The 12,856-nt window shown below is 39.1% G+C and overlaps 1 protein-coding gene across 14 annotated transcripts in view; it reads left to right on the top strand.

Moving 5' to 3' along the window:
• Positions 1-12,856, top strand: part of SYNE1 (spectrin repeat containing nuclear envelope protein 1) — a 330,006-nt gene that overhangs the window by 267,693 nt on the left and 49,457 nt on the right. For all 14 annotated transcript variants that reach the window (XM_040598155.1, XM_040598156.1, XM_040598152.1 and 11 more), the window contains 7 exons: positions 2,071-2,165; positions 3,142-3,376; positions 4,105-4,299; positions 7,430-7,555; positions 8,330-8,485; positions 10,442-10,600; positions 11,109-11,275. In XM_040598155.1, coding sequence (XP_040454089.1) covers positions 2,071-2,165; positions 3,142-3,376; positions 4,105-4,299; positions 7,430-7,555; positions 8,330-8,485; positions 10,442-10,600; positions 11,109-11,275 — 1,133 coding nt within the window. The remainder of the gene's footprint in view (positions 1-2,070; positions 2,166-3,141; positions 3,377-4,104; positions 4,300-7,429; positions 7,556-8,329; positions 8,486-10,441; positions 10,601-11,108; positions 11,276-12,856) is intronic.

The raw sequence follows: 12,856 nt of genomic DNA, 5'->3' as shown, positions 1-12,856 counted from the left end.
CCCAGCTACCACAATGGGTTTATTTAGAAATAACTTCCCATTGCAGTTTACAATTCAGCAACATGGGCATGATACCTTTTTCAAATACCTTGCACTAACGCTGCCATCTGCATCAGACAAGTCTGTCAGGATGATCTTGTGGTCATTCTTGTGCTATTCTCCATATCCATTTGCAAGCCTGGTACATTGCTTTGGACTCCCGTGCAGTGGCAATGTGCTGAGACAAGCATTTGAGAAAGTGCTGGCAGGGGAAGGGGACATCCCTTGCCAACTCAATTACTGAAGTTTTTTTCAAGTATTATGCATTCCAGCACCTACCCTGTTTTCCTCCTTCTTTAAATTGCTATTTCTGTGGTTCATGGTGATCTACATATAAGAGGAAAGTTGGCAAGTGGTCCCACATAATGGAGTATCCCTCTTATGTAATGAGACAGTGTACATGCAGAGAGCAAGTGGGCGTTAACAGAAATTACTCTTCTTTTGGGTAGGGCTTGAATACCTCCACTCTAAGCAGAGTTCTTCATGCTTGATAAGCTTTTGTTTTACCTATCCTCTTAAAAAAATACTAGAATTGTCACTTTTGGGGGTTTGGTTTTGTTGTTTGTGTTTTGGGTTTTTTTAACCAGTTGTGTTCCTTTTAGTCTCAATCTGTAAACAATGCTGGTAGATGCTGTTGCCTCCTGTGATTCATCCATGCCCCTTAACTTGTCAGAAATAGATGTGGCAGGAAGTAAAATTTCTGCCGCCTTGCTCAGCTTTCTGAAATTCTCAATCCCGCAGTATTGTGGATTTTTTCATGAGATAATAGCGCAGATAGTTTTTCTCTGGTTCAGGCTCAGTCATTCACAATAGCCAGGGTATTCAAAATACACTATCAAGTACTTCTGCAAGGAAATTAGACAACATTGTTTCTTTCTATGGGAAAATTAATGACCTGGGTAACATTTTCAAAATTATCTCAGTGGTTCAGAAAGGCAAAATATAATTTTGAAAAATTAGTCCATCATCTAGAAGTCCTAAGCTACAGACAATGTGCTTGAGGGATTTAATTGTGCAGGTACCAGTGGGTATTTTGCTGGCAGGAATTGCTACATCACAGTTTGAGCTGGCAGGAAGCCAGATGGCAGGTGTGTAATCTGGATTTGGGGTATAGTGATCTCAGTTCAGGCAAGGATGAACTATCGACTGCAAACACCATCACTAACAAAAGAAAAAAAATACCAAGCTTCACACCAGTATACTCTTTCTTTTAATCTCCCTAAAAACTTTTTGAACATGGAGTGGGTCCAGTCCTGAGCTGATGCCTAGGTGTACCTTCATCAACATAAGAATATTCCTGAACATCTTTATCTAGAGACATGGTCCATTACTAAAAAAAAAAAAAAATATTTTGAAAAATAAAATTAAGCAGTATATATTTAAGTCATCTTTGCTTAAGCAGTGCTTAGGTATTTTATTGTCTTAAATAATTTAAGTAATAAGGGAGTTTTAAAAGTATTGTGAAAGTTTATTGTGACTAATGGAAAAAATTGGAAAATAAATTGGAAAAATGGGAAGTGGAAAACTGATTGCTAGCTTATATACATGGTTGACCGTTTCTTTTAAAGTTCTATGGGCAGCATAACATTGTATCAAAAGGTTTTATAACACTATCACACACAATCTGTGCATAAATTCAGTCTAGCAAGGTAAAGGGCTATAATACTCTTAAGCATGTCAGAAAATAAAAAGTGTCCTTTCTGTCCATGCAACCTGTCTGGATTTTGTTGTAAATTATAGTGTCAATCACACAATTGTACTCAGAGACATAAAACCTAGCTCCTGTTGATATTATTTAGCTTTTTAATAGTTCTTTTTAAATCTCAAGGAATTAATAATAATTACTAGAAGCAGCTAGTAACTCCAGCAATTAGATTTTTAATTGTTTTTCTGTTTAAGTCTATGACAAAACCATTGAATAAATTCAAAATGAGAATAAATACATGAAAATTCATTTTTATCAGTGCATAGGGATCAGATAGAATTAAAATATAAGATCATGTTTTAACATCCTTGTCTCCTGTACAACAGCTTTTCCAGGCAGAGATGTTCAGCCGCCAACAGATTTTGCATTCAATTATCTCTGATGGGCAGCACCTTCTAGAGCAAGGACAGGTGGATGACAGGTAGGCATTCCTGTGTTTTTCCTGCTGCTCTTTATGTGAAGTAATACTTAGACTAGTGGGAGGCTTCCAAACAGAGAAGATAGCAGATGTCAGGTTTCAGATCATGGTCTTCTGAGACAGAAGTTAGTCACTGTGGTTAAGCTATTAATTAGCCAGTTCTTAAATAAGACAGTGTTCTTTAGCACGCTATGGTGTACGTGAATGTGTGAATGCATTTGGGAATACAACAGCCTTGAGGCTGCTTCTCTGACAAATATTTGCCTTGGATTATCAAGCATGTTACACATATGTCTATTTTGATGTACTTTCAAAATGTCACTTTCACCAAAGGAGCCTGCAGTGACAGATTCAGTGAGTTACACTTGATTTATGCCAGCTGGGGGTTTTCCTCTACCAAGAGGATTCCCTACTGCCATTTAAGAACACCTGCAGCCTAAATGTGATAGAATAGGAATCCACTGCTGTCAAACTTGTGATCAAATGAGTGACAATCAGTGAAACACCAATGGCTTCACACTTGTGCATATGCACTGACCTTTCTAAGAGTATCATGGTCCTAATACAAAATCAACTGTTTATTGCAATGTGAGGATTCTGTTAATGCTGTATCTTATGCCTGCTTTGAGCTCTTCAGTAAATCTGGGGGTAAACTATGATTTTCTATGAATTTTGCTAATTCAAAGTGGTAAAACCTGTGGGTTTTCTTTGTATATTTCTGTGAAGAAGGTAGAAGAGTTTTTGTGTTAAGGGTTTAGGGTTTTTAAGGTCTCAGTAATTGGAGTCCTTTGATTCTTCTAGTACATGAAGTGTGAAGTTCTCATCTTCAGTCAGCTATCATGAGACTTCAGTGCTTTTCTACTAGTGTTTCATAATTGACAGCCAGAAAACATGTTCCCTTTCCCTTCAGTTTATTGAACAAATAGATCAAAGTATGAAGGTTACTATGTATTTTCATTGATTGATTGATTTATAATAGGGATGAATTTAATCTGAAGCTGACTCTTCTAAGTAATCAATGGCAAGGAGTAATTCGCCGGGCACAGCAGAGGAGGGGGATCATTGACAGCCAGATTCATCAGTGGCAGCGCTATAGGGAGATGGCAGAGAAGCTGCGCAAGTGGCTCATGGAAATATCCTGTCAGCCAGTGAGTGGGCTAGGCAATGTTCCTATCCCATTGCAGCAAGCCAGAGCGCTACTGGATGAAATGCAGGTATGTCCAGCGTGTTTGAAGAGAGGAAAAAATTCCTGCCGTTTTTACAGCATTCATCTTTTAAAACATTCTTTAAGATGTATTAGATTCAGTCTGTCTGCTTTGCAGAAAGCAATATTGGTTGTTAGTTCCTTTTTAGAACTGGCGTAGCCTTAGAAGCAGCAGTGTGTGATGGAAATGCAGTTACGAGTTCATAAACAACACACAACAGATAACTTACTGGGCTCTTTCTCTTCAGCCTTCTTCTGTTTTTGCGTTGTAACTAATGTCACACTGAAACTGTCTACATAAAAAAACAATGATATCCTGTTTGAGGAATGTATTCTAGCTAACAAAAAAGGATACCTTGAGTGTCCCATCTTCATGTGAGGTTAACAGCATCTATTTAGGAGCTTGGCATCTTCAAGCTTTTTGGCTGGAAGATAGATATAATAATAAAGCTTGAAAGTGTAATAGGCTCTAGAGGTATTATTTCTGTTTAAGAGTAATAGAGATACCAATATTGATGGGGAGAAAGAAGTCTTCCATGTCTTTTTCCCCTTGGAAAAATTTTGTGAAGTTCTGCTGCAGTAAATGATTGTGAAAAGGTTAGGGTAAAGCGTTTGGGCAGTTGCTCATGCTTAAGCCAAGGTATGCAATCCATTGAAGTATGGGCTTGAAAATGAATTATACTGAATTGCTAATTGTAATTAAAAAGACAGAGCTGACAGAAAACTTAATATTTTCAGCTTAAAGAGAAAGTTCTCCTGAGGCAGCAGGGTAGTTACATCCTCACTGTGGAAGCTGGGAAGCAACTGCTGCTCTCTGCTGACAGTGGAGCAGAGGCAGCCCTGCAGACAGAGCTTACCGAAATTCAGGAGCGCTGGAAAATAGCTAGCACCCAACTGGAGCAACAAAAGAAACAGCTTGTTTTACTACTGAAGGTGAGTGTGTGATTTCTTCTTTACTACTTCAGCAAGTTCATGATTTCTCACTTAAACTCGGTTGAAGAAAAACATTCTCAAGGGATCAGCACAAATACAGGAATTGCATATACACTCCGTGACCTCTTGATTTCATTTCACCACCTCTGAAACTAGAAGTGGTAATACTTCACAGTAGGCTGGTATTTTACTTGATATCTGTTATATTGATATTTCCAGAACACTGCCAATAAAGGCTATTCCTACCATCCCTATTTTCAACATAGAGCAAAAATGTATTTTATTTTGCACAATGCTGGTTAATTTTTATACATACTTGTATTGGGTTTGCATGGCAAAGTTTTGATAGTGGGGGGCTACAAGGGTGGCACCTGTGAGAAGCTGCTAGAAGCTTCCCCCATGTCCGATGGAGCCCATGCCAGCCAGCTCCAAGCCAGACTCACCACTGGTCAAGGCTGAGTCCATCAGTGATGGTGGCAGCTCCTCTGTGATAACATATTTAAGAAGGGGGAAATAAAAACTGCACAACAGCAATTGCAGCCAGAGAAAGGAGTGAGAATATTTGAGAGCAACAACTCTGCAGACACCAAGATCAGTGAAGAAGGAGGGTGAGGAGGTGCTCCAGGCACCAGAGCAGAGATTCCCCTGTGGTCTGTGGTGAAGACCACGGTGAGGGGACATGGTGAGTCCCCCTGCAGCCCGTGGAGGTCCATGGTGGAGCAGATAGCCACCTGCAGCCCATGGAGGACACCACACCAAAACAGGGGGTTGCCTGAAGAAGGTCACAGCTGGACCCTGTGGGAAGCCCATGGGAGCAGGCTCCTGGCAGGACCTGTGGACCCATGGAGAGAGGAGCCCGGACTGGAGCAGGTTTGCTGGCAGGTCTTGTGAGCCTGCAGGGGACCCACACTGGAGCAGTCTGCTGCTGAAGGACCACACTCCATGGAAGGGACCCACGCTGGAGCAGTTTGTGAAGAACTGCAGCCCGTGGGACGGACTCATGTTGGAGAAGTTTTAGAGTACTGTCTCACATGGGATGGACCCCACACTAGAGCAGGGGAAGAGTGTGAGGAATCCTCCCCCTGAGGGGAAAGGAGCAGCAGTGACAACGTGTGACAAACTGACCACAACTTCTATTCCCCATCCCCCTGCACTGCTGGTAGTGCAGTAGGTGCTGGTAGGGGAGGAGGTAGAGAAAAGAAAAGCAGGAGTAAAGTTAAGCCCAGGAATAGAAGGTGGGGGTGGGTAGTGGTGGCGGATGGAAGATGCTTTAGGGTTTGGTTTTATTTCTTATTATCCTGCTCTGATTTGGTTGGTAGTAAATAAAATTAATTTCCCCAAGTTGAGTCTGTTTTGCCCGTGACAGTAAATGGCGAACAATCTCTCCCCCTCGACCTGTGAGCCTTTCATTACATTTTCTCTCCTGTGTCCACTTGAGGAGTGACAGAGCAGCTTTGGTGGGCACCTGGCATCCAGCCACAGCCAACCTGCCACAATACTGTATTGAAAATTAGGCCTGCCTTATTCTCTCTACATGCCAGTGTCAAGATCTGTCTGGCAAAGTAGTAGTCTGTGTTTCCTTCCAGTGTCTTGAGTATTTGCTAGTTTAGATAAACTTCTGTGATCTTGGAGAAGAGAGCCTTGAACTTTATTTTGTTGTAAGCAATGTCCAGAATGTGTGCTAACCTCACTTCGAGTATTGAAGGTGATAGGCTGGAATTTAAATTTGGTCTGTTTGTTTTTCCCTTTTACTCATTCTAAGGAGGATAATGAAAATTGGACTTACATGAATTACTAGAATAGGGCAAGTGCTTTTAGAATAGTTTCAGGTCTAATAGAAGTACAGAATTGTGAACACTTTAGTTTTGCTTGTAAATAGCAAGAAGCAAAGCGGTCCAAGCAAATGAAATACTATTTTGGAAAAGTTCAGATAAGTAGATTTTTCTTCCTTTTTCAGGCATTGTTCTCATACCTCAGCTTCTAGTGGAGGAGTTATGTCAGGAAATTTTAGTCATGAAAGCCGTTACCTAGGGAGACCAAAGGCTTCTGTGGTGTTTTGTCCCAATGAAAATATGGAACTTAACGCTTGAAGATGAAGAAGTAGGGCAGTTACCATGCAAATTGCATAAATCATCTCATAGGTACCGAACCTTCATTACATTACGCTAGCTTGATCTTAAATACATGACTTTTTAGTGGTCTTCTGACCAAATGGGAAGCACAAGTGTGTATCCTAGAAGTGTATGTGCTGTATTAGGAACGTCACCAACTGTTGTCTTGTAAGGCCATATTACTCGGGAGAGAAGAAAGAAGACACTAAAGAGAGGATTTTTTTGCAAGACATGTTGTTTGTAATTCTTCATCCTGAAGATGATCATGAAATACTGGCATAGATTGGAAAAAAAATGGAAAGGAGAAATACAGAGGCAGTGGTAGGAGAATATCTTGAAACAGAAAACTAAGAGAAAAAAGAGAAACATGTTTTGTATTTTCTGGTATCATACAACTGGCATTCTTTATGGGTTGACTGGCTTATTAGAGATCTGTCTATGAGTACCTTTTTAGTAGGCTTTAACAAGCAGGTAAGGCAGGTAAAACCTTACTGCCATATGACTATTGGTACAGTTTAATTGCATTGGACACATTTAAAATGTTGGAAAATATACTAAAGCTGGGTGTAGCTGCTGTAATCATAATTTAGAGGAGACACTGCAGGTACTTCAGTCTGACCTGAATTTGCAGTATCCCCAACCACTTTTTTTTTTTTTTTCTGGAGAGTAATGCACCTGAATGGAGCTCTTGTCAAAGAACAATGGCATGTTTAATACAGGCATTCAAGAAAGGAAGTGCAAAATAATTTTGGCAGGAAGATGCTTTTCTGAAAGGATGGAGTTGGATCTAGACAATGTTATAACAGGACGCTTTGGCTTGTGTATTTCTACTAGCAGACACCTACACATAAAAATTTGTGTGACTTAAGCTCTGGGACTATGAGTATTAGAGGAGGATTTCAAGGCATGTTGTTATTATTATGAATTTTTTTTCACTATTTAGTGGTTAGTTAAGCAAATCAACTGACATAAGTATAATCCAGATCTGAATTGAAGTCTAATAAACATTCTGCCTTCAGGACTGGGAAAAATCCGAAAAGGGCATAGGAGACTCCCTGGAGAAGCTAAGATCATTCAAAAAAAAGCTTTCTCAGCCTTTGCCAGAACACCATGATGAGTTGCATGCAGAGCAGATTCGTTGCAAGGTAAAGCGCTTATTCTCTGTTGGTTGTTGTCACATCTTTGCCTGCCATTGTGCAGTAACCTCTTCCATTGTTGATAGGCTTCACGTTAGTGACTGTGCAAACCAGTCAGCTATCCCTGTGATGAGAAACTATCAATGTTAACATTTGGACAGCATAATACTTGAGCGATCTCAATGAAAATCCTGCAGGATGAACGTAGATCTGATCAAAGTGACATCAGAACAGGATCTGAAAAGTACTGTATATGTACTAAATAAATAAAACTGGTGTGCTTTTTATTATAGAAGTTCTAACTTCAAATTTAAACTCGGTATTTAAACTGTTGGTTTAGTGCTTTTTTTTTAAGGTGATGTTACTGTGGAGAATCTAAGATAACACTTTTTTGCCTTATTCTTTGCAGTTCAGAAATGGATTAGAACTTACAATATTTTCAATACATAGAAGTCCAAACCAATACTTGAAATTCTCAAATAGCTTTGAACTTTAGAGAGATTTGAGTAGGATATTAGTTTGTGACTACTTGCTACAAGGCTGATGTATCATTCACTGTTGGGGAGTTACCTCTCTCATAACTCTCAAAATATCGGTACATACGGGTTTGGTGTTTTCTTTTTATTTTAAACAGGGCTGAAACAGTCTGCTTGAAATGGTGGGTCTGCTCAGATACGCCTTTAATTCAGTGGCATAACAATGCTTGTCTTTGTGCTTCATCAGCACATTCACATTTTTACTTGTTAGCAAACCAGTTGTTTTTGCTTGTGCACTTCTTTTAAGGAGTTAGAGAATGCTGTTGAAGGATGGACAGATGACCTTGTACACCTCTCTCTGCTGAAGGACACCCTGTCTATACATATCAGTGCAGATGATATCTCAATCCTCAGTGAGCGCATAGAGCTTCTGCAGAGGCAGTGGGAGGAGCTGTGCCACCAGGCAAGTATAGTACTGAACACAGATATGAGTATGCAGGCTACAAAATTGTTGGGAGAAAAACTGAATGCAGATGTCAGCTTTTAGAGAAGATGCATGTAGGCACAATGAGATTCAAAACTGAACTCTGGCTGAATCAAGGAAAACACCTGTTCAAATGTCAAATGTTTCCTTTAGTCACTGCTAGTGTTTCTAGATCTCTTAAACTTTGTCATGGTCATGAGATCATATATAAGCAGCCTTGAAAAACCAACAAAAAGTCACACTATTTGCTGTGGGACTGCGGCATGGCTGGCTGGGGAAAACAGAAGTAATACAGTTACCTGTGCTTCGGTGGAGGAGCTGTGCACAGAAAGGCTGTCCCCTCCCTGCTCAGCATTAGTCTGTTGTACCTTCAGTTCTGCTGATAGCTTCTGCCCCTTCAGATGTGTCTGCATTCCTATTAGTCTGAGGGTGAAATGAGCTGAGTATCATTTCATTTTTCAGGTATGTCATGCTATTAGTATTTCATGCCTCCATTTTGCACTTAGAAATCCAGGTAGTAGAGTCTCTTGCACCCAGCTTTTCAAATAATCCTGATGTTATTTATGTGGTTCAGTAGAGACTGCAGTCCAGATATACCAGGGCTAACTTACGAAATAGTTACCTCATATAAGGTACCTGTGAAGGCTTCAAAAACACCCCAAAGTCAGAAAAACGCTTCACAATTAACATCACAGAACTTGTTGGGTTAGTTGCATTTCAGTGAGCCAACGTAGATACATCTAAACCATGGTGTAGTCACTGCATGTATGTTTATGGTAAAGGAGGGAGCCAAGTAAAGGAGTTTATCTTAGTTTTGTGTGTACTGAATATTTCAGGATGTAACCTAGTGCAACACTTTGTTCAACCGTTGCTTATTTCCGGAAAGCTGCCATCAAGTTTAGAACTGCAAAAAGGAAATGTAAGATCATGTGTATGCCCCTCTTAAGCCTAATATGGTAGTTAAAGAACACATCGCTCTTGTTTATGAAAGAGCAGATGCAGTCTTCATCTTCGCAGCTGAAATGCTGATACAAAGTCAGAAACAATGCAGGTTACAATGGGGAGGAAGTAAGTAGCTGTACAAATGTCTGAAACTGGAGAGGTGACTGCTGCACGCCCTCTGCTGCTATTTTGATTTCAATGTCCATCTTTGTCTGTCTATTACTATTCATAGTCTGTGATGCTATATACCACTGCTATAGCAATTTCTTTAACATAGCAATGTTCTCCTTCCTCATGTATTAACTATAGCATTTGCCAGTTGGATGTTTTATGCCTGTTCTTTCCTGTCAGGACACACCTCAGTCCTTTGAAATTCCTCAAGGTATCATGCCTGTTTAGGAGAAATAACTGTCTTATGAAATGAGTGTATTGGGACTCAAGTAGAGAATTGCTTATGAAAAATATAGTGTATCTTTGATTTAGCTTTGTACTTACAAATCATGCTTATGCAGAAGTTACAGAGTGTTTTGGAGTTCATATGTTATGTATTTATCTTTTGGTTTTGCTTTGGTCAAGCATTTATATAATCCTTTTTTATTTAATCTCTTCAACTAAAAATAAAGTATTAATGTACTTAACAGCATTTCATATGTGAACAAAAATAGCAAGGAATTTTATTTTTATCTTCTAATGAAACCTTTGGGTTACAGATGTTGTAGAACAAGATACTGACAGGCTACTAAGTGTAACACTTGGATGCCTCTTTCTGTGTGTAGGACGTAGCTAACAGGAAACCTGAGATTAACACGTATCTCTAAACTCACAGAAAGTCACACAAAACTTTTGCAGTACAACTCCAGCTTATTTTAATGGCACGTAAGTGGCTGGAACACTTTTACAGGGCCAGAGGAATTCACACTGAAGCAGTTTTTCAATCATCTCTTAAATACATTTACTAGTTTGTTTTTATTTATACTCTGCAAATGCTTTAAGGTTTCCTTACGTCGACAACAAGTTAGTGAGAGACTGAATGAGTGGGCTGTCTTCAGTGAGAAGAACAAGGAGCTCTGTGAGTGGCTGACACAAATGGAAAGTAAAGTTTCTCAAAATGGTGACATCCTCATAGAAGAAATGATTGAGAAACTGAAAAAGGTACACAGTGCATGTACACTTACATGCTCTTCTTGAACTGCTTGCTTGTGTTGTGTTGCAAAGAGGATACTGAATTAGCTGAAATGGAGTTTTTACCTTACAGTGATGTTTATAAGTTCCAGTAGGACTGTGTGTTTGTGCTCTCTCACTATCAGCATTTTACTGTCTTTCTTGAGGTAGGACCTCCCAAGGGTACCAGAAAATTAAGTAAATGCAAAGTCAAAAGGTGTCTGAATGGTTTACTAAACGTCCAATCAGAATTGCCTGTAATGAGTTTAAGCATAGCAGATATATTTATGGAAGGTGTTGTGTTTTGTGTTTTGGGGTTTTTTTCATCCTGATAAAGTTTTTCATGGTTATACATCTAATATTTAAGAGGTTGTTTCTCCACGGTACCAATTACTAAAAAAATAACATTCACATGTATTGTTTTAAGGTTTCTTTAGAGTGTAGAGCAGAGTGTACTCAGAATAAGTACCTTGAGTTCTGATTGCTCTTTACTGTCCAGGATTATCAAGAGGAAATTGCTGTAGCCCAGAAGAACAAAATCCAGCTCCAGCAAATGGGAGAGCGACTTGCTAAAGCCAGCCATGAGAGTAAGGCATCAGAGATAGAGTACAAACTTGGCAAGATCAATGACAGGTGGCAACATCTCCTAGATCTTATTGCAGCCAGGTAAAACAGTTGGTTTATGTCTACATGCTATGTGGAACAGATTAATATGCTGGATGTCATGAACTTAAAATCTTTTTATTGTCTGCCTTTTCGTCATTGACTGTGAAACGAGCTTATTCTTAACCATCAACACATTTCTATGACATTCACCTTCCTGTTTCACTTTATATTACCTGACATTTCTTCAAGAAGAGTCAATTCAATACATTTTCTGCTAGAAAGACACAGGATCGGTTTCAGTCAGATTTAGTGAGCCTTCCTCCAGTAGCATCTTATTTCAGATGAGTGCTTAAAACTGGGCACAAATGCAGTTTTTCTAAATATTCTTGGCAGAGGAATTGAAACAGTGCATTTGTAGTTTTGGATTTTGAGAAGAGCAGTTCCAAAACTGAGTCTTAGTTTTCCTGCCTGATGATTTTTTCACGGATGGAGAAGAGTAACTGCAGGTAGACATGCACAGTGGGCTTAAAGATTCTTACTACTCAAGGTGAAAAACATAACAGCATTTTTCATAACTTAAAGAAATAGAGGATTTTTGTTTGATACGTGAAGAAACCAATTTATTTGTTTTCAGTACTTTCTATTGAGATGTGCTACAGGCTGCCATTAACAACAGTGATTTTGTCACAAGTTTACACTTCATAAAATGTACATACACTTTATATTTTACGCTTCTGTGATGTAAGGACATACGAATTAGTAATACTTTAGTCCTGTTAGTTGCAAAAGGGTTTGTTTAGTTCCATTGTCTTTTTTCATCTGTTCTTTTTTAATATGGTTTTACTGCGTTCCTGCTCTGAAATCTGTAAGCACGGGAGCAGTAAATTTTATGTAAGCAGAAGCATTCTGGTGGCTCCAGCTCCTTTTATAGTAGTTCATTTTAAAGTAACAAACACTGTATGTTTCTTACAGCACAATTAAGTCAGGAAGTGGTGTGTTATGGTTAAGGAGCCTGCTGGTTTCAGAGGATGTGATACATCACCAGTTATTGAACATGAAGTATATTTGCCATATTTTTGTGTTTGTCTTTTGAAACACCTACTTGGACAAGTGTTAAATAATACCTTCAGGAAGTTTCTAGTGAAAAGTGATTGTATTCAGAAACTGCAATACACATCTTTAAAAGATCTGTATCGTCTATTCAGTATTAGAAGTTAGAGTCCTCTATAGGGTCAGGATCCTGTATCATTCTTGGAGTGGGGAGATATAAACTGCAATATTATACACTTAAACTTTCTCATTCTGTTATCATGAAGCAGAGTGTCAAGCCCTAGTTCTAAACCAATTTATATAAAATCTTTATTTACTTTTATTTCCAGATTTATTTTTCAACTTAGCCTTCTCAGCTAGCTTGCTCAGCACTATTGTATGCAGTAAAACATATAACCCTTTCCATCCTAGTGCTTACTGAAGTGAAAAAAAAACTCTGCGAAGTTTGAATGTTGCATTGCTGAAGTTGGGAAGTAAATGGTGGAGAGGTTTGATTCTAGGTTGTGGTTATTTTGCTAACTCAGCTGTAGTTCAGGCTGACAGCAGTTAAAGCCCAAGTTGTTGATTAATGTCTGTACAAAGTACTTGTAT

The sequence above is a fragment of the Falco naumanni genome, chromosome 6 (genome assembly GCF_017639655.2).
Source record: "Falco naumanni isolate bFalNau1 chromosome 6, bFalNau1.pat, whole genome shotgun sequence".
Lineage (NCBI taxonomy): Eukaryota > Metazoa > Chordata > Aves > Falconiformes > Falconidae > Falco > Falco naumanni.
Note: the sequence above shows the minus strand (reverse complement) of the source record. Positions and strands in the feature narration are given on the sequence as shown.